General features: G+C 42.7%; 1 protein-coding gene across 2 annotated transcripts in view; it reads left to right on the top strand.

Moving 5' to 3' along the window:
- Positions 1–1,513: 1,513 nt before the first annotated feature.
- TUBGCP3 (tubulin gamma complex component 3) overlaps positions 1,514–22,299 on the top strand; it is a 52,296-nt gene continuing 31,510 nt past the window's right edge. The window contains exons 1-6 of one of the 2 annotated variants that reach the window (XM_035114915.2): positions 1,514–1,882; positions 11,439–11,546; positions 13,089–13,156; positions 14,521–14,598; positions 16,744–16,961; positions 20,632–20,804. In XM_035114915.2, the coding sequence (XP_034970806.1) occupies positions 1,807–1,882; positions 11,439–11,546; positions 13,089–13,156; positions 14,521–14,598; positions 16,744–16,961; positions 20,632–20,804 (721 nt within the window). In that variant the 5' untranslated portion in view covers positions 1,514–1,806. Of the gene's footprint in view, positions 1,883–11,436; positions 11,547–13,088; positions 13,157–14,504; positions 14,599–16,743; positions 16,962–20,631; positions 20,805–22,299 lie in introns of those variants that run through there. The other variant, XM_035114916.2, reaches the window with a different exon arrangement.

Raw genomic sequence — 22,299 nt, 5'->3', positions numbered from 1 at the left:
GCGATCAGGGGACCATAAATAAATTATATTTGAAACAAACGAAGAAATCCAGCAGTTTAAGGGCCAGACAAAAGTGTTAGGTAGAAGGCCAAACAGGGTCTGGAGGAGCATCAGATATTGGCCCTGCTTCTAGGGGGGGGCAGCTGCCCCCCTGCCCCGCGCTGGGTACGCCCCTGAGCAGCATCCCCATTTCCTCAGAGATGCTGCCCCCAGCCAAGGATGTGTTCTCCACCGCCCGTCCTAATTACTTGAGGGACTTTGAGTGCCTTGCGCACTAGGAGGGAAGGAGTGTTATGTATTGGTTTAATTTGTGTACATGAGTCTCTCTGCTAGTCCTGTAACTACCTTTCCCGCTCCAGGGTGATTCAAATGGGTGCGGTGACAGTTGCTATTGGTTAACTTGTTAGCACAATTTGGATCCTCACTCTGATAGGGTCCCGCCAAAATCTAATTGTATCCTTTCCCCAACCCCTGCTCCTGAGAGTATAAAAGGAGCTCACCCTTTCCCTCCTGTTAGTCAAGATTCCTACTGCAATAAAGAAGACTGTTCTTGTTATACTTGACTCCTAGCAGTTCCTTGCTAGTATGCTGACTCACTATTCAGAGCTGACTTCACTAAGAGCTGAAATTGCACTCACAACTTAACAGCAACTATAACTGATTGGCCTGGGAAGTCTTGCGCATCAAACCTGCAGTATGGGAAGTGGCGGGGGGGAGGGGGATTACTGCTAGCAGTGAGCAGCACCATCTAACCTCCCCGCGATCAGATCTGAGCAGATGCTCAAGGAACAGGACGTCGGAAAGGGATGTGATTGAATCCATCCCGAAGACAGTGGCAGTCAGAAAGCAGCAAGGAGGAGTTTATAATATTGGCGATTTTGTTTCCCCTTTTTAAAAATAAATTTATTTATTCATTTGGTTTTTCAGATTAAAATTTTAGAGTCACATGTCCAACATACAACATATAAACAAGATTTCCAAGGAATCTCTTGGACTTCCCTCCTCCCCTATTGCTAATCATTTCCTCCTGCATCTTTTATAACAATCCAAGCGATTTTGTTTTCCACTACAATGAGAGCCAGCAGCAGAGTTTATACAGGGCACAGCCTGCATAAAAGGAGGCTGTCGAAGCAGACTCGCGCCTTTTTCTTCTTCTTCTTACGTGCCCCGCGTGCGCCCCGCCCCGCTCTGGTCCTTTCAAAAGCGATGACGCCACGGTGCGGCCAGTGACGTGCCGGGAGGGGGGCCCACACCAACAGCTACGGGTGAAGGGACGCCTCCCATGTTTCCTTAGCGTCAGGCAGCCTTGACTTGAGCATGAATAAAACCGTGGCTGCAAAATGCCGGGGGGATACCTAGATAGAAAAGAGGCACAAACACATTACCCCCCCCCAACATATTAAAAAAACTAAGCTCCCTTATCGCTGTTGGTAGGGGCCCGTTTGCAACGCGGAACCTCTTCGCCGCGGCTTAGTGGCGGCGCGAGGGAAGGTGTTCGGCGTTGCACCGTCCGGGCTGCGAGGGGCATTGTGGGGGCCCGCGTTTGAAAACCGTTGCTCGCTTCTTCTCCTCTCTCAATTTTTATCCCCCCCCCCGCCTTTCTCCCTTCCCCACCCCCTGCCACCATCTCTTCTCTTCTCCCTCCGGCGGGTCTTTATTAAAATGGCGCCCTAAGCCGCGGTCCAGGGAAGCCACCCGAGTTGGGAGGCTCGAGGAGAAGCGGCCCTCGGAGGAGGGTAAGGGCGGGCCCGCAGGCGAGCGAGGGGCGCGTCCTCCTCCCCACCCTCCTGCCTCCGATGCGAGAGGATGGCGAGCCCGGATCAGAAGTCGCCCAACGTCCTGCTGCAGAACCTGTGCTGCCGCATCCTGGGAAAGGGCGAAGGTAACTGCTCGGACCCTCCTACCTCCCCCGAAGACTATATAAGCCCTTTCCCCCTTGTCGTGAGGTTGCTCGGGTCGCTTCTCCGTGTGTTTGTGTTGGTTTGTGTGTGTTGTGTTGCGTAGCGGCTCTTCCTGCCCTTCTGTCAGCGGAGCCGCTCTGGGAGCTGTGCAGGTGGAGCGAAGGATGCTCTTTCTTGCCTCCCCACATAATAACGTGCAGGCAGGCGAAAGAGGCTGCTGCTGCTGCTGCTGCTTCCCGTGGGTGGCTGAGCTGAGCAGATGGACAGCTTCGAGGCCCCTGGAATAACTTACCTGCAAAGCACCCTCCCCAGCCACCGCCTCTCCCGCCGGAGGAAGTGCCCAAAACAGTAATTAATGCGCATCAGAGAGAGACACAGAGAGGAGACGTCCTACTGTAAGAGTGCCTGGTCGGTTCTAGAAGTGGGGGCTTCGGGTTTCTTTCCTCAGCTCCACTGGGTGGACTTGGGCAAGTTGCCAAGACTCGGCCCAGCCACCTTCGGCAGAGCTGCTTTGTATCATACAAATAAGGGGTACGGGGTGGAAAAGCTAAGTAGGACCTCTGAGAGGAATAGGCTGGATGCTGGATCACTAAATATTGTGTGGAATAGCTATACACAAATGTAATACAGTGGTACCTCTGGTTGCGAACGGGATCCGTTCCGGAGGCCCATTCGCAACAAGAAAAGGCACGCACATGACGCAATTCAGTGTTTCTGCGTATGTGCAAAGCGTGCCAAACCTGGAAGTAACCCGTTCCGGGACTTCCAAATTCGGCGCGTCCATGACCTGAAAAGATGCAACATTAAGTGGACATATCATAAGGTACGACTGTATTCTGCAGTTAGGGTGTTTTTTTGGCAGGGGAGAAATCAGATCCACATGTACAGTATAGGATGACACTCAACTTGACACCAGGAGGTGTGAAATGAATTGGTGCGTTAAAACCCCCCAACAACTGCTAGCAGGGCCCCTGTATGGTGTCGAATGGGATGGGGGACTGTGTTGCAGGGGGTTGGACTGGATGATCCTCAGGATCCCTGTGAAAGGCTGAAAGTTATCACTAGCATTTTGAATTGGGTCCGGTAATCCAACTCCAATTAACAACCCGATTGATGATTTCTGAACTGATTGAAGTTTCTGGATACTTCAAAAGCAACCATGTTAAGTGACTTAGAATGATCTGGATGTGTCATTGTGGTTAGGTCTGCTGTCTCCAGGAATGTGCGACTGCAGCACCAGACTAAACTGGGCAAATATACATCTGACCATGGCTTTTACCTGAGTGTCAATATCAAGGCCACAGCCAGAAGCACCTCCAGACTATGAACCTGTGTTGTGTAACCCCATCCAACACAGGTTATATTATTTTTCTGATACTGGAGCAATCTGTATATATGCCCTGTTGTGAGCTAAGCCATGGTTTGTCTTAGCATTGTGTCATATTTGAGCTCATGGTTTATTTCCAGACAAACCACAAAGTGTAACCAAGTCTATGGATTACAGCTTATGGGTTGTGGGAGATAAACCACAAGCTATGGCTTAGCTTACAGCATGTTGCAGCAGCAGGACCCAGAGGAGGAGCAAAATCGCCAGATCTTCTTTCTGGGAACCTACTCATTTGCTTGATTTGTGCTAAGTCATGGTCATTGTCTCATATATGACATAATGAATATTTGCTTGTTCTTTGAAAACTAGTTAAGATGACTTGGATGCATATGGTACTTTATTGTGCTTTAAAAGTTTGGGGTTTCTTTTGGTGTGTGCAAGCTGCTGCAAATATCAAACAAGATTCAGTAGTAAAGAACTTACTTGATTGTACTGTAGTTGCTTGGCATCTGTCTTGAGAGACAATGGTGTGTGCCTCCAGTGGTGAAGTTAAATCACTGCGTTGGCAGCACTGAAGTGACATCCCCTGGGAGCAGGCCTGGGCACTATGTATGGAGGTCCTGGAAAGCAGAGCTCTGCATTTGGCACCAGCTTGGCTGCAGGAGTTACTGGAAGGAGGCAAATGAGGTGCCACCTGACCAGCTTAGGGACTTCACTCTGGATTTGTGTAGGGTTTATTCCTTAGCCTTTTCTTCTCCTGACGGTATCCTGGAAGCAGTGTTCGAAACTCCCTTTGTTCTAGGTGCATTTTGCGACAGGGAATTTCATTAGTGTGAGCGGTTTCTAAGCTCTGGGTGCAGTACTGTGCCTAAGATTTCAGATTAAAACTGCAGAGTGGAAGGAAAGAAGGATCTTTTTCTGCCTCCCCACTTTCAGCTACTCTCTTGAAGACTGTAGAAGAGACCCTCTTAAGAATGTTAGGGAGGTGGGCAGGAGAAGGACTAGATCATAGAAAAATGATCATAATATTTTAGCTGCATTTCAGTCCTTTTCAGCCTTGTTTTCCTGTTATAAAAAAAGTGTGCCTAGACATTCTGTTGTTGCGCCAATAACCTAGCTTTAAGGTGCCATTTACCTTCTCGCTTTCATATCTCAGTTTCCAATACTGCCTGAAAGGCAGCAGAGGTTTAGGATCAGTTTTCCTTCTCCTAGATGGGCTAGCTTCCCAGGTTGACGAGCCCCATCTTCCTCTGACTTCTGTATGTGCAGAAACCGCCTTCTTGACTGTTGGACCCACTATTCTTTTTGTGCGCTCAATTTGTCAGAGCCTGTGTTTGCATGCAGAGGAAGTCCCTAACTCTCAGAGAGCTTAAGACCTATCGGCTATCCACACCTGGTTTAGCCGGCCAGTCAAAGCCATTCCTGGGGTGTGGCTGCTGTTGTATGCTGACAGCTTCTGGGAGCCGCAGGTGAGAACTAAATTCAGGGTGGGGACCAAAGGTGGGCAAACTACTCTGGAAGGAGCACAACATGTACCCCTCCCATCCCCTAACACCACATACATCCCATTTGACTTTAGTATTGCACAGGATACTTCACCTGCCCATTTTATGAGACTGAAGTCTCTAGAGAAGAGATGGTGTGTTTGGTGTGGATTTCACCAAATAATTGTTTATAGAATTGTTTTAATGAAGGTAGATGCAGTTGATAATTGCTAAGTAGAAGACGGGTATGAAAATACAAATTAGAAATTGGGGAGAACTATCTTGTGGAATTTGCAAGAAGTAGGCTGTTTGCCTCTGGGGGAAAATTTGTTGTGCATTTAGCACAGAAATGAAATCCTGACAGCACAATTCCATGCATATTTACTCATAAGCATTACTCATTGTGTTAAGTGAGACTAACTTAAACATGCATAGGATTATAGTATAATGCTATAATTATTTGCTCAGATCCTTGGGAGTAAGACCCATTGAATTAACTGTGACTTACTCCTAAGTACAGTAAATGTGGAAATGTTTAGATCGCGTATAGATTTTGTTCTTTTAGCTTACTTTGGGAAATAGGTCCTGAAGAACGTGGTGTTCTATAAGCTGGCGATAAAATTAGGCTTTTCTTAAAGATAACTTGTTACTTGCAGCCTGACTTGTCTAAAGAGTTCAGATTGGGGGAGAAAGGTCTTTTTGTCTAAAAATCATAATCTGCTTCAAGGGGAAGGGTAGCAGAAGACAAAACTGGAGCAATACCAAATTTAGTCATTCCCTTGAATGTTTTATCAGAAGTAGACAGGCATATTTGATTTTTAATTCAAAAGCTGCAGAGAGCAAGACTTGAGACCTGCTAAAATCAAAATAGCTTTGTGGTATAAAAAGTAGCAGTTACCCAGGTGATAGATTGAAAATTGCCTATCCTTCTTATGCAGTTCAAATATCTTTACAAATAGGGAGCTTTTATAATGAATAATTTGTCTGATGTTTACAAAACTTGTATCATTTTGCTCCTTTGAAATACTAAAGTAGTTTCCCTTATTTATAAACACTTTTATTTGGCTTAAGTATTGCAAGTTAGGAAAACTCAGCAGTGGCCAGAGGATTGGAGAAGATCAGTCTACATCCTAATCCCAAAGAAGGGCAGTGCCAAAGAATGCTCCAACTACGGCACAATTGCGCTCATTTCACATGCTAGCAAGGTTATGCTTAAAATTCTACAAGGCAGGCTTAAGCAGTATGTGGACCAAGAACTCCCAGAAGTGCAAGCTGGATTTCGAAGGGGCAGAGGAACCAGAGATCAAATTGCAAACATGCGCTGGATTATGGAGAAAGCTAGAGAGTTCCAGAAAAAAATCTACTTCTGCTTCATTGACTATGCAAAAGCATTTGACTGTATCTACCACAGCAAACTATGGCAAGTTCTTAAAGAAATGGGAGTGCCTGATCACCTCATCTGTCTCCTGAGAAATCTCTATGTGAGACAAGAAGCTACAGTTAGAACTGGATATGGAACAACTGATTGGTTCAAAATTGGGAAAGGAGTATGACAAGGCTGTATATTGTCTCCCTGCTTATTTAACATATATGCAGAATTCATCATGCAAAAGACTGGACTGGATGAATCCCAAACCGGAATTAAGATTGCTAGAAGAAATATCAACAACCTCAGATATGCTGATGACACAACCTTGATGGCAGAAAGTGAGGAGGACTTAAAATAACCTTTTAATGAAGGTGAAAGAGGAGAGCACAAAATATGGTCTGAAGCTCAACATAAAAAAAACTAAGATCATGGCCACTGATCCCATCACCTCCTGGCAAATATAAGGGGAAGAAACAGAGGCAGTGAGTGATTTTACTTTCTTAGGTTCCATGATCACTGCAGATGGTGACAGCAGTCACGAAATTAAAAGACGCCTGCTTCTTGGGAGAAAAGCAGTGACAAACCTAGAGAACATCTTAAAAAACAGAGACATCACCGTACCAACAAAGGTCCGTATAGTTAAAGCTATGGTTTTCCCCTTAGTGATGTATGGAAGTGAGAGCTGGACCATAAAGAAAGCTGATCGCTGAAGAATTGATGCTTTTGAATTATGGTGCTGGAGGAGACTCTTGAGAGTCCCATGGACTGCTAGAAGATCAAACCTATCCATTCTCAAGGAAATCAGTCCTGAGTGCTCACTGGAAGGACAGATCCTGAAGCTGAGGCTCCAATACTTTGGCCACCTCATGAGAAGAGAAGACTCCCTGGAAAAGACCCTGATGTTGGGAAAGATTGAGGGCACAAGGAGAAGGGGACGACAGAAGACGAGATGGTTGGACAGTGTTTTCGAAGCTACCAACATGAGTTTGACCAAACTGCGGGAGGCAGTGGAAGACAGGAGTGCCTGGGGTGCTCTGGTCCATGGGGTCACGAAGAGTCGAACACAACTAAACAACTAAACAACAACAACATTGCACACTGTAGGACTTTACTAGGCCTATAAAACATAGCATTTTCTGCTTTTTATTTCAAAATGTAATTTCTTTTAACAGTAATTAAACTAAGAATAATTATTATGATATGTTAAGCATGGTGGGGAAACTTGGCAATGTTGTATAATATTATGTTAATTTTAATTACTCTTATTTACAAAAAAAAAGTCTACCGTCATGTATTTGTTTGGGACTTTTAGCAGTTAGCATTGATGTTATATGAGCTGAGTCTTCTACAGTGCCATCCTGTACATGTCAGTGGGAACTTTCCCCAGGAATGTGTGCATAAGATTTCAACTCGGATTTGTATGTTACTTCATTTATGGAAACATCTTTTGTCATATTGGGAAAAGTGGACATCTTGGACATCTTCCTTTAAATGCAAGTAATTGTTCCTCAATTTTAACATTGTGAGAGATTCCTGGTAAACCTCCTACTGGTTGTGCACAGGGGCAATGTTTTCTCTTACATTGGTAATTTGGTGCTCACCCTAGTAATCAAATCTGAGGACTTTATTGATTCTTTAGAAGGAGGCCAGTGATGCTGTGTCCTGGAAGCATCGAGGGCAACTCTAATCACATACTGTAAACATCTTTATGTGAACAGAGAAATGTGGTTTTCTAAAGGTTCTTGGCTGATAGTTGCTAACTGATGAAGTGAGGGACCAGGTTGCTTGCAAACATTTGCAGATGGAATTGAGGTCATCAGTAAGCTTCACACAAAATAATAGCTATGATGAAAATAGTTTTGTTAGGTCACAAGGAAGGGTCTAATTGGGGCAAAATGTTTTGAAATTTTAGGTTTGTAAAATGATTTTGTAAACCTGTGGGGTGCTGTTGACCCCACCTACACAATTTTGGGTGATGTTAAGGGGAAACGAGTGATTTGTCTGTTATGAAAATGGGCAGAATTCTGTTTCTTCATTCTCTGTATTCTTTTCTCACGTGAAATGGACACAACAGGCTCTGGGCTAAGCACCTGCAAATAATGGCAATTAGTGAATAACCTTAAAGAGCATTTTGTGTGGCTACTTTGAGCCCTGGCACCCTATGTGCATGTTGTTTGGGTTTTCTTGGACATTCCAAGGGAGTAAAATTGACCTTAAAAACCATAAGTGAAACAACATTTCCTCCCACTAAATTACACCCCCCCCCCGCATCCCGCCCAAATACCACATGGTACCGTATTTTTCCTTCTATAAGACACTCTCATGTATAAGATGGGGGACTCAGATTTAGGAAAATGGGGGAGAGATGTATCTGTGTATAAGACACCCCCTAATTTTTGACATTATTTTTTTAGGGAAAAAACCTAGTCTTATACAGGGAAAAATACAGTACCGTAATTTATGCCCTATATTGGATGAGAACTACCTTTGTCTCAATAAAGGCTATTGAGACAAAAGTTTTATGGAATTTGTCCAGTGCTGTTCGGGAGTGTTTGACCCCACCTGTTGATGAAAGGTTAAACTTTCCTCCTCCCATATCATTTGCCAAGATGGTGGCATTTATGCCCAAGGCTACAGGAAATTGGATTTCATGACTCCAAAGACCTGTTGTTTTTTACTTTCCTTGTGTCTTTTCAGCAAATGGTACTTGAGGTCTTAAGTGCAAACCTTGTTTAGCTATTTTCAATGGTTTTGTAAGGTGTGGGAAAGAAATCACTTAACCACATAATTTAACCATACATATTTAATTTTGTACTCTCCCTTTTTGGGAAATTTCTAAAAAGCACTAGCGGTGATAGTTCCTTTTTTTCTTGGATCATTTTGACTTGAATTTCCTCTTCCCTCTAATAGTTTACCTACATTTTCACAGGGAATTTGTCAAGAGTCCTTTCTAGGCTTTGAAATATGTATGCCGAACACTGCAGTTCTGAGTAGAAATACCTCTGATACATTAGTGGAGATGGTGTGAAGGTTGTGAAAAATGGATGATAAAAGAAAATTCCTCCTAAGTATTATTGAAACCTGACTTCATAGCAGCTACATAAAAGCATGTTTAATAAGAACGTGCCTCCTTAAAATTATTGATACTTTTGTTCTTTGCGTTCAGCACTTTGAGAATCAGAATGCTATTTACTGGTGTTCTGAATTCTTTGGAGAATATTCCACAAATCTGTTCATTAAGAGATCCTGCCAGAGTACTCAAATAAGGGCACAATTGTGAAATTGCTAGCAGTCACATGAGCTTTGAAATGCAGGTCTATGGCCATGTTCCATCTCACATCTTTATCAATATCACAATTTATATCCCATTTGCATTGTTTTCACATTTAAGAGGTGAAGGTCTCAGTCATTTTAATGAGACTTTCACAGTAGAAAAGATAATGTTTTGAAGGTCAACTTTTCCAGGGGGCATACAAAGGAACACCATATTATAAGAGAGAGAGAGAGAGAGAGAGAGAGAGAGAGAGAGAGAGAGAGAGAGTGATGGATGCTAATTTGCTAAGTTCTCTGTTTAGCCTTTTGTTAACATGAATAATAGAATCATAGAATTGTAGAGGGTCGTCTAATCCAACCCCTTGTAATGCAGGAATCTCAACTAAAGCATCCATGACAGATAAGATGCTTCCTTTGCATGCACCGTATATACAGCTCATTAGGATCTGCAGGATAGAAGTCAATTTTCTTATATTTGTACAGTGGAACCTCGGTTTACACCTACCTCTGTTTATGAACGCCTCCGTTTATGAACGCCGTGGACCCGGAAGTGTTTACATCCGGGTTCCACGGCGTCGGATGCACAGATCGCTTCTGCACAGCTTGCGCATGCACAGAAGTGACCTGCGCAGCGTGCGCAGAAGCACTCTATCGGCGCTTCGCACATGCGCAGAAGCATGCCTTCGGGGAGCGAATGCCTCCGTTTACGAATGCCTCCGTGGAACAGATTGCGTTCGTAAACCGAGGTTCCACTGTAGAGCCCCTTCTCTTTACACTTGGCAAAGGTTTGTGCCTCTTGGAATTGAGGCTGCCCAGCAGTTTTCTGTTTTGCTGACCCAGTTCTGCCAAATGTGGAATGAAGTCTCTGGCAGGAGCAAATACTTTTTAAAAGCAGTTTGAGGAAAGAGTGCCTTTCCATCTCAAATATTGCTTAGGTTAAAATAATATTTACTTCTTCCTCTTGCTAAGCTGTATGGTCAATTTTATGGCCTAGCAATGGTTATGTTGGTCATAAGCCAAACCCTGAGAATAACCCAAGATTGAAAAAAGTTTCTTTGAATTTGTCTTCCTGGTATAATTATGGCAGGTTCAGAGAGGAACCAGACCTGGAGTGTTGTAAAACTCAACACAATGAACTTGACAGACAGCCATATTTCTGTTTTCAGTCAGTTTAGGGTTACTATCATCTCATTATTATGCCTGAAAGACAACAAGTAATAGAATCACATACGTAAGTAAAGCACTTGGTTACTTAGTACTAGATTATCTCAGCAAACTTTGAATCGAGTCCACTGTGTTCCAGGTGATGTGAGCTGATAGGCAGGCACTAAATTGGCCATTAGAACTCTGGTGGGTCTTTCACAGGTACAAGTCAGCACTTCAGTCATCCAGTGATGAACATGCATGTGCCAACCAGTTCACAGTTGACTAGCACATGATTTCATGCACATTCCCTATTCAATTACTGCCTCATCGTATGACTCATTCTGGAGTCAGCAGTGTCCTGGAACACTGAAGCAAATTCTTTTATTATTCTAAGTGATAGGTTCCCAAAATGTGTGGTCTATGGACCACAAGTAGTCCTTGAGTTTTATTCAGGTGGTCCGTGGTCGTGCTTCTACATAGTGGTATAGCTATGTGCATATGGAGAATGTGTGTGTGTGTGTGTGTGTGTGTGTGTGTGTGTGTGTAAAGAGTAGTGAGCACAGTGGTTAAAGGTAAAGGTAAAGGACACCTGACAGTTAAGTCCAGTCACGAACGACTCTGGAGTTGTGGCGCTCATCTTGCTTTACTGGCCAAGGGAGCTGACGTTTGTCCACAGACAGTTTTTCTGGGTCATGTGGCCAGCAGCCGGAGCAGTACCTATTTATCTACTTGCACTTCGACATGCTTTCAAACTGGTAGGTTGGCAGGAGCTGGGACAGAGCAACAGGAGCTCACCCCGTCGCGAGGATTCGAACCGCCGACCTTCCTATCAGCAAGCCCTAGGCTCAGTGGTTTAGACCACAGCACCACTCATAAAATTAAATGCATTTTCACAGTCTCTTTTTATTAACAGTTGACTAATTGTGATTTTATTTCAGCTGATGTAGCCCAGCAGTTTCAATATGCAGTGCGAGTCATTGGAAGCAACTTTGCCCCTACTGTTGAAAGAGATGAATTTCTTGTAGCAGAAAAAATTAAAAAAGAACGTAAGCTTATGTATTATTTTTAACAGTGTACAAGCAAGTTTTATAAGGTTTTCAATGCTGTGTGGGTTTTGTCTCTTATGATAGAGCAGGTTCACTTTACTGTTCATCAGTATAAACTATTACTTTATTTTTCACCATGCATGTATGTGCTTTTATATTTATTTATTTAAAATATTTATAAGCTGCTGTTCTAGACTATGTCTACCCAAGCTAGTGAACAGCAATACAACCATAAAATACATTAATAAAATGCAGCACCATAATACAATTGTTTATTTTGTTTCAACTACGGCAGACCAATACAGCTACCTACCTGTAAATAATAAAATTGTGAAAAGGTTTTCTCACACAATCCCTTATAAAAGCTTCCAAAACTAATTTTTATGAACAAACAAAACATTAGCATATAAACCAGTACAAAACTATTTAAAAAACAACAACACCCAGCAGCATGTCCAAAAGACACATCTGTTAAAAACCAACTGAAACAGGTGGCTTTAATTCTTTTTTAATTCTCTCATATAGGAGAGTGAGAGAGTAATATGAATTGTAGTAATAGATCACTGTTTTAGCAGAAGCTAGCAGGGAAGAAGCAAGTGCAATATAGAGCAGATGTATTTATTCTTTTGTCTGAACAAATTTCTATCCTTCATATGTGGTTGTAAGGAAAATATGGAAGGTGATGTGTGCATTTATCTATTATTATAGTGTAGACCTGAATATTCTACATATAAACATATTCATATAGGGTCATTTCATTGGATGAGATGACAGAGCTTTCCTGTCCTTTTGGGGAGATTCTGTGGCAGAGCGATCACCATGTTTGTCGCCTTGCTGCGAAATAAGCTAGGGTGGTAAGTGGAGGAAGCAGATTTTTTCACTTTCCCTTCCATTGACTCTAATGAGAGAGAAATAAATACAGTAGACTTATGCACATTTAACTTGCACACATTCAACTTTACATGCTTGGCAAAAAATATAAGTAAAAGAGCGGACGTCCATGGGGCGGGGAACTTTGGCAATCCCCCCCCATTAATCCAATGTGCTTTGACTATATGCAATTTTGGCTTTATGCATGATCCCCAGAACGTACGTTGTGGGCTTACTATACTCAAGGCCCAGGCCTGGCATAGTCTTGGGCCAGTTTGTGGGTATGTCGGGATTTTGAATCTTGCCAATCCATGACCGCTGGAAATCCCCTTTTTTGACCCCCTCTGCCTACGGGACAGGGACCACAGAACATCTGTGCTCATGGATCTTTTCGCATATTACCCACACATATCCCTTTCTCCTGACGGAACAGCACTTAATGTTGTTTCTTAAGGTCTCTTAAGCAGCCTTTGACGAGGATCACAGGCCTAGTCTTAAATATACTGTAACACTATCCTTCTGGCCAGAATGAACAGTCATCTACATTGTAACAAAGCAGCTGATAGCTCATTGAATTAGATATCTGTGTTGATTGAATTTCTGTTTAGTTTAAATGCTAATGTTGCACATGGCAGACTTATAGTGTTCTTAACTTGCCTTTTCTCTTTAAAGTTGTGCGGCAAGGAAGGGAAGAGAATGCTGCTGTATTTTCAGAACTCTACAGAAAACTCCACTCACAGGTACAGGAATGTGTTCTGAACAATATCCAATATGGATACTAGTTGCTAATTGTTGAGTAATGAATACCACTAGTGTGGCTTTGCTAGATCAAGGAAATGAATTGTGTTTCAGTTTGTTCTGCTCTCCTGTCCTGTAAAACATTTAAAGCCTGTTTTTGAGGAAAGTAAAAAATAATCACGTGTTTTTGTTGCCTATATGACTTCTTGTGGGAAGGACATACATCAGCATAAAATGTGTTTTGCTTTTTATGTTAAACTTATCTCACCACAATCTATTTTTAAGATAATGTGTATTGATTTATTGATCAGGCTTTCTGTCGGCCTCTTAAGTGATCTTGGTTTTCTTTCTTTTGTACTTGAGAATTTATGAGTCATTTTTGACAGTGAAGTTCAGCGAAGTTCACAAACTTTCATATACTGCAAACAAATCCGTTATTCCTGGCATTAATGAGTTGACTTCCCTCTGCTATAGAGAGACTAGTTCAATAATTTCCAGACTTGTGAGAGCAGTATAGTAGCTGCCTAAAAACAGCACAGCATGAATTAACATGAAGCCCATCTGTTGGTGGGAGATTTATCAGTCATTTGTTTAAGCCACAGCTCAGGTTTTTCCACTTATATTGCAAAGGTAAATTAATGAATTAGAAAATTCGAACAAACCATACTTAAAGAACCTAGAACAGTGACCTGAACTGTTGAGAATAGCCATTAAGCGCTTCCTGATACTTTATATCAGTACTTTTATCAGCTGCTTATAGCACTGTGAAGATACCACCCACCCTGGTTGAGTAGTATCATCAGATCAGGGACAAATAGGACATCAGCAGGGATTTAAGTCTCCTAAGAGGTGGGCCTGGTCTTCTTCTTCTTCTTCTTCTTCTTCTTCTTCTTCTTCTTCTTCTTCTTCTTCTTCTTCTTCTTCTCCTTCTTCTTCTTCTTCTTCTTCTTCTTCTTCTTCTTCTTCTTCTTCTTCTTCTTCTTCTTCTTCTTCTTCTTCTTCTGTTAATATTATTATTAAAAAAGAACTTATCCAGGCAGAGATAAGTGGCAGATAACTGTGATGGGTGTATACATGCACCACTTTCCATTTTGAACAAAAGTAGACCTGTAAATCTTTAATTGATTTGACCGATGCAGCTGGATGAAAAATTGGTGTTGGGTGTTTTTTGCCGTAATCACGAAGCCTGAAGACCAATCATGCACTACAATTAGTCAACAAGGCTTGGTTTCCATTAAGCTAACCTTGCATCTCCAATCCATACCACTATTAAATCATGGTAATACCGTACTTGCTCACGGGCAAGTAAAACTAGAACTGATTTTGAAACCACGTTACCATTTCTAATAGTTACCTCTTGTGGCAGGGAGTTTTGAAGAACAGATGGTCAATCCTCTACCTCTTGCTCAGCCTCAGTGAAGATCCACGCAAGCAGCCAAACAAGGTAGCTATTTTTGTGGGTGTGGGTGTCTATCCATCTTGCATATAATAAACATGTAAGAGTATCATCAAGCTGCAGTTTGCTAGGTCACAGACAAGTGACATAGTGAACTACAGCATGGCAAGAGTTGGTGGATGAGCAGCCCAGGTGAGCTGCACAGCCAGAAGAGGTTGCAGCAGGCCCCCAACTCTGCTGGCTCTTCCTCCTGCACATTTTGTAGCCTCTGCCCCTCGGATTCAGGTCCCTAGGCCAGCTGCCACAGCTACTGTCCTCCTCCCTCCTCTGCAATTGGCCTTAGAATCAATCTGCTACTGCCAAGTAACATAAAGAAGAGGGCAACCAAAATGGTCAAAGGCCTGGAAACGATGCCTTATGAGGAACGGCATAGAGAGCTGGGTATGTTTAGCCTGGAGAAGAGAAGGTTAAGGGGTGATATGATAGCCATGTTCAAATATATAAAAGGATGTCATATAGAGGAGGGAGAAAGGTTGTTTTCTGCTGCTCCAGAGAAGCGGACACGGAGCAATGGATTCAAACTACAAGAAAGAAGATTCCACCTAAACATTAGGAAGAACTTCCTGACAGTAAGAGCTGTTTGACAGTGGAATTTGCTACCAAGGAGTGTGGTGGAGTCTCCTTCTTTGGAGGTCTTTAAGCAGAGGCTTGACAGGCATATGTCAAGAATGCTTTGATGGTGTTTCCTGCTTGGCAGGGGGTTGGACTGGATGGCCCTTGTGGTCTCTTCCAACTCTATGATTCTATAAAGAGCAGCAGCAAGAGCAATGCAGGGATGAAGAAGGCATCAAAAGTAATGGCCGGCCAGTCACAGGACCTGAAGTGGCGGCATGAGGTGGAAAAGAGAACATCAAAGCTGTCCTGTGCTGATCCTTTCAACCTCTGATGCCTGAGATTGCTGCCACTGCTACAGAAAGCAACAGAAAATAAGTCTGCATTTTGAAATCTTCTCTCATTTCTGGCAAGGGGCAGTGAGGAGGCAGGCAGACACAAAGTGGAGAAATAAGCTTCTTTCTCACCTTTGTCTACACCTCCTCCACCACCACCACCCCCACCCAGTTCTGTGGCTCTGGGAAACATGAGAAATGTTTCCTTAGGCTTCCTTTAGTGGAAATTGGTGTTTGGGAACCCCTCAAGGGATGGGAGGGAGTTTATGGAGCATACACACACACACACACACACCACCTTTTTTATCAGTGTTTAAAAGTTGATATAGAAGAAAACAAAAATAAAAGCCAATAAAAGTGAAATTATAAAAGCAAAACCATAACTAAAGATTGTAACAATGTTAACGTGCCTAGATAAATAAAGAAGTTTTTGCCTGGCACATAAAGGATGGTAGAGTTGGTGCTAGGCATGCCTATCTGAACAAACCTCACCTCTGATGGAGGTGGTACCGTGTTTCCCCGAAAATAAGACACTGTCTTATATTCATTTTTCCTCAAGAAGACACACTATGGCTTATTTTCAGGGGATGTCTTATTTTTATTACGCGTCCAGCCTCGCCTCTTCATTGGCACCCTCCAGAACTGTGCCCATCACTATGGCTTATTTTCAGGGTATGGCTTATATTGCTCAAATGCTTAGAAATCCTGCAACGGCTTATTTTATAGGTATGTCTTATTTTAGGGGAAACAGGGTACTTAGATGACGGCCACTGGCACAAGATCTTGGCGTGTAGGCAAGTTGATATGGAAGGAAACAGCAGCACCCCTTGAAGTACTGTATTATTAAAACTCACGATGTAAAAAACTGAGACAAACATAAAGTTGAAATGTTAGACCAGGCATCCCCAAACTTTGGCCCTCCAGATGTTTTGGACTACAATTCCCATCTTCCCCGACCACTGGTCCTGTTAGTTAGGGATCATGGGAGTTGTAGGCCAAAACATCTGGAGGGCCACAGTTTGGGGATGCCTGTGTTAGACGTTAGCCTTACTAACGTTTAGCACCTGTTTAGAAATGTCTTTGAAAAGATTGGGGCTGATTCTGAAAAGTGTATTCTGTATTTTAATTTTAATTTTTAAACAGATACATAGGCAATCGGTTTCAGAAGGATAATGTGTTTATAATCATTTAGCTAATGGCAGTGGGTTTATTTTAAAACTTTGGGTTGTTTTTTTCCCTTTTCAAGGTATCAAATTTCGCCTCCCTGTTTGCTCAAGCACTGCCACGGGATGCCCACTCAACTCCGTATTACTATGCCCGGCCCCAGAGCCTTCCTTTGAACTACCAAGACCGGAATGCTCAGTCTGGCCAGAATTCTGCCAGTATGGGGAGCAGTGGAATCAGCAGCCTTGGCATGTATGCCCCGAATGGGCCAACACCAACCCCGCAGTCATTTCTTCCAGGGTAAAGGAAAATTTTTCATGTTGCTGATAACCATGCAGAGAGACCTGTTTCAATATATAGCAGTCAGAGGTGATAGTGAAGACTTGCTGTTCAACGAAACTGGCCTGCATGGCAGCTGTCGTCTTCACTTTGTACCATAGGTCAATTTGACTTTTATTTAAGCTTATTTTATATCCTGCATCTCAGTGTTTCTTTGGGTGGCATATGCTAAAATAGCAAAATCAATGGCAAGTCCAAAAAAAGATTAAAGAAAGCAGCAGTTAGAACAAACAGTGGGAACAGCAGAGCAATAAAAACATTTCAGAGGGAATTAAAGTTGTTACAATTATTTTTTGAAAGACATCCAAGTAGTTTCCAGGCAAACCTATGTGGGAAGAAGATTCCATAGGTAGGTCACCACTGCTTAAAAGACCCTCTCCAGTCACTGTCTGCCTAACATCTGAAAGCAAAGGAACATGGCAGAGGGCTTCAATGTTTTTTTGGAGTAGCCGTCCTTTAGGATTGGTGGAACTGCTATAGTTATATACCTAAGACCATACAATGATTTAAAGTAGCCCCATTGAACGTAGCAAGACTTGCTTCTGAGTAAATGTGCATAGGACTGTATTGAAAGTCTTACTGATTGATGGCAGCTATCCCTCCCTCTCTCTGGACCACACTAGTGTTGTCTACACAGAGACACTCTGTCTTCTGTTAGTCAAAGATTATGTAAAACTGGAGTCCAACCTTAATTCTTGGTTAGAATATGAAGAAAATAAACAGTCTTTAGCTGAATTTCAAGAAGATTGGTAATTCTTTGGACTCTGCTAGACTGGTAAAGAAAAAGTGATTTATATGCGTTGTATGTGCGATATAACATTATGCCACCAGATGGCGACGTGGAGTCCCATTTTTCTCTACCTGTTTTCCCTGTTTAAATTTACAACGCTTTAAACTGAAACGCTTCTTTGATATGTCCAGATCCAGCCTTTGTTCTTGGGGTAACAGTTACATTTCCTTGGCATATAACCTTTGTAGCTTGTCAGTTTGCTTTCTTTCATGAACAGAAATGGATTCAGCTGCTGAAAGGAAGTTACGGTTCTTTATAAGTCACATTTTGATATGCTTGCTAACTCCCCCTCCCTGATACCTTCTAATGAAGGCAAGTGCAAGTATAGCAAGGGAAAGGAAAAAGAGAGAGAGGGGTATATAAAAGCAATGTGTCCATAATTACTGGTACTTGTTTATTTATGGCTTGCATATCATGCCTTTTCTCCAAAGAGCTGGATTTCAGGCAAAATTCTTGCTTGAAATCATTGGATGACAATTGCGTTTGCTCCAGCACCAAGGCAGAATTTTTGCAACATGGCATTATCCCAAAGTGTCAGGGGGAAGTAGTCATCACATTGGGGTTAGCACTACATCTTGGCTATGAGGTCAAGCTACTAGAATATCAAAGGAAGAGGCTTCCAAACTTTGTACACCAAACTACTGGTAGTGGTTTGTGCTTATAGTTCAGCTTTTTTTCAACAGGGGGACGGGACGGGGGACGGACGTACCAGCATTTTCTTCTCCTGCCTTTAAGTTCCAGGGAATTCAGGAAGAATTGTGGTTGCTCTTGCTCGCTTTTCCTTCTCAATGCCTCACAGTGGCACTGCAGGCACATTGCCACTTGCACATTCCTTTCATGGGACCTTATAAGGGAAAAGAACAGATTTTTAATGTGAACTCCTGTGAAGCCTGTGGCTGCCCTATGCCGCTAAAGGAGCTAACTCTCAACCAGTGCTTCTGGGTGACTAATTCTAGTGCTTTTTCCCTATTGGTTTCCCAGAGGTTCTGTCAGCCAATAAGGGCCCATGAGCCTTCCATAAGGACAAAAGGGGTGTTGAGATCTGGCCCTTCTTCTCTGCCCAGAATAAATTTATTCCATAGGTTACGGGAAGCTTTTTTTAAAACTCATTTTCACTTCTAAACCACCATATTGGGATGGGGTGATAGCAGATTTTAGGTGCTTGTAGAGAGAGCTCTGAGGTTATGTTTGGAAGATCTTTGTTTTCATTAACAACTTTCTAGGACAGCGTTTCTCAACCACTGTTCCGCGGCACACTAGTGTGCCGCGAGATGCTGGCTGGTGTGCCGCAACGTGCGGCGACGAGAGGGGCGATTTGCATTGTCACGTGCCTGGCGGCCGCCAATAATCAGCACTGACCCGCCGGAAAGCAATATTTCTCCTCCTCTTTCCCAAAGCTCAGTGCAAACGAGCCTGGCGGCCGCCAATAAACAACACTGACCCGCCGGAAAGCAATATTTGGCAAGTGTTTCTTACAGTCATAATTATAATATAGGGCGGAACAGAGTTAAATTTTTTAACTTTTTTAATGGTGGTGTGCCTCGTGATTTTTTTCACGGAACAAGTGTGCCGTGGCCCAAAAAAGGTTGAGAAACACTGTTCTAGGATGTCGTCCTGAGGGGCGATTGCCTTTGTATGTTCCATATATGATGACTGGCAGAACTGAAAATCTATCTTGCTTTTTAATTCCCATATTTTTGAAATACCAAGGGAAGTTGTCCCACTTTCCTGAAACTTGCAGCTCAATTCTGAGATCCAAGAGTGTAAAAACAACATCAACAACTTGCAGGGATGTCCTATCTGGTCTGAAATATATTTTCCTGAACAATTTGTTTCAGAAATGTTTGGTGTTGGATAAGTTTTAATAAGCTTAGCGGGCTTATCTTGCTGCTCTTGATCTGGGAAGCTGGCTTGCCCTTTCCCATGGTATATCTTAGCAACTTGACCCTGACTGTACCCAAAATAAGGTGCTAACCCAAATATGATGATGCTTATCCATGAGAATTCAAGGTAAGAAACATCTGTTTCCATGAGTAGGGCTGAGTTACTAAAATAAAATAAGAGCAATTGCTTTGCTATCTGCATTGACCTATTAGAGGTGTCAGAACATTAAGCTGAAGCATCTTTTTGGCTGGGCTGCTTTAAACTGTAAATCTTATCTCTCCAAGTCAACATCTGGAATGTCAAAACAAAATAAAAAAAATCCTTCCAGCAGCACCTTAAAGACCAACTAAGTTTTTTATTTTGGTATGGGTTGTTTTTTTTTGTGAGAAACGGTGTTGTAGGGATGAGAATCTGTTCTGTGTTGCACTTTATACACTGTAGAAGAAGTCTGCTGAACTTTTCAATTTCTCAGGGCTTGACCTGAGAGTGTAGGGGTTCATGGCCATGGGTTTAATACACAGTAAACAATCGTGGGCACCCTGCTGAGGCAAGAGAGCCTTTATTTTTATGATTGTTTTAGAAATTAGCAATTTTCCCACTGCAAATATTTACTAGGAATTATTTTCAAACAGTACTTTTGTACTTGCAGGGCTGCATCAGCTATACCTGTAGTTGGAATCACAGCAAAGTCATCCGGCTCTGAATGGGTAGCTGAAATTTCTGAGGTGCTTTATGTACTCTGTTGCAACATTAGTAGGCATGCAACAAGTACCTTTTCTATATAACTGCCAAGAACTGCAAAACGGTGAATTTCTAAATGCATTCTCAAAGATAATTGACCATGATAATGCCTTCTGCATCTGCCTATTTTTTTGAGCTGAAATTTCGCAGAAATATAAGTAGTTTTGCTATAAGTAAGGCAACTCAATAGCTACATTATAGCTTTTATTTCCGCAGACAATCCTATCAACGTGCAGGAGTGGGAGATTGCCTTCGGCAGCAGCTAGGGGCACGACTTGCCTGGACTTTAACCGCAGGCCAGCCTACTTTACAGAACTCTACCTCAAAAGGGCTCTCAACCACTGTTTCACGTAATCTACCAAGGTCAAGGCGGGAAGGGGACATAACGGGTGAGAAAAATATATTTCATTGTTTGTTCTCTATATTCTTGCATCACAGTGCTTAGCTCGGATTGGGATGTTACAGCTTTGACCTTGATACCACTTGATAACAATTCCCAAGAAAATTGTATACACACAGGTTCTGCTATCAGAACACTAGTAGTCTGAAATCTTAGTTACCTTATCACAAAGAATCATACCCAAACCTCACTACACAAACGGCTGATTCAGGTATCTCCAAATAGCTGGAGTCTGCCCACTTTCTTCCTCCTGTGTTTTGCTGGTCGGCACAGAAAAAATAATAATATATATATTCTCAAAAGAAAGCCTTAATGAGTTCATTGGAACTTACTTCCAAGTAAGAGGGTACTGGATTGCAGCATAAATGTACCCCCCAGTATTCAGATATTTCCTGAGGGTCAAATTATATGAAGCTTCATGTAACTTTTACCCTTTTTTTAAAAAAAAAAACCCAGCAGAAAACCAAAAGTAATTTAAGGGCTTAAGTTGAGGAATGACAGTTTGGGGGGGGATGCATCTGTACCTGTTTCTCACTTCCCTCCCCTTACCCTGGCTGTAGGTATAAAAATAGCTTTGGGGAGGCACTTTTGAGCGGAAGAACAGTCGGAAGGGAAAGGATTAAACACCCCCCCCATCTCTGGCTTAAACTCTAGCATTGTGAGGCTGCTTTGAGTTATTTAGATGATGTCATGTCACAACTAGTTTGAACCCTAGTCTAATAATGAGACAGTAAAGGTACCCCTGTCCATTATGTCCAGTCGTGGACGACTCTGGGGTTGCGGTGCTCATCTCGCTCTATAGGCCGAGGGAGCCGGCGTTTGTCTGCAGACAGCTTCCGGGTGGCCAGCATGACTAAGCTGCTTCTGGCAAAACCAGAGCAGCTCACGGAAACACCATTTACCTTCCTGCCAGAGAGGTACCTATTTATCTATTTGCACTTTGACGTGCTTTCGAACTGCTAGGTTGGCAGGAGCAGGGACCGAGCAACGGGAGCTCACCCCGTCGCGGGGATTCGAACTGTCGACCTTCTGATCGGCAAGCCCTAGGCTCAGTGGTTTAGACCACAGTGCCACCCGCATCCCTATAATGAGACTATACCCCATGGCAAACTGTTTTTGAAACCTAAGTGATTTTGTTTGCCTCTAAAATAATATATTTGGGTCCTTGTTTCATACAAAAAATGGCTAACATGCTAGGTACCATAAGTGTGCTCTGCCACTACTGGGGGAGCACCCATGAAGCACGGGCATCACCCTGTGCTGAGATCATCAGTTGGCTTTCTGCCTCTTCAGTTTTGTTTCCAATTGCTCTCTTACAGGACTCTGGAAGAACAAGGCCATGCATGGCATTTTCCCATTTCTGTAGTTAGGTGGTGGGGAGGGTTTTGCTTCAGTGCCCGAGCTACATATATTTAAATGTGGATATACAGATTTTTTTTTTTAAAAAGTGCATTAAATTTATGATTTCACTTCAAAACCATTTT

Source organism: Zootoca vivipara, chromosome 4 (assembly GCF_963506605.1).
Source record: "Zootoca vivipara chromosome 4, rZooViv1.1, whole genome shotgun sequence".
NCBI lineage: Eukaryota > Metazoa > Chordata > Lepidosauria > Squamata > Lacertidae > Zootoca > Zootoca vivipara.
This window is presented reverse-complemented; position numbering and strand designations above follow the sequence as displayed.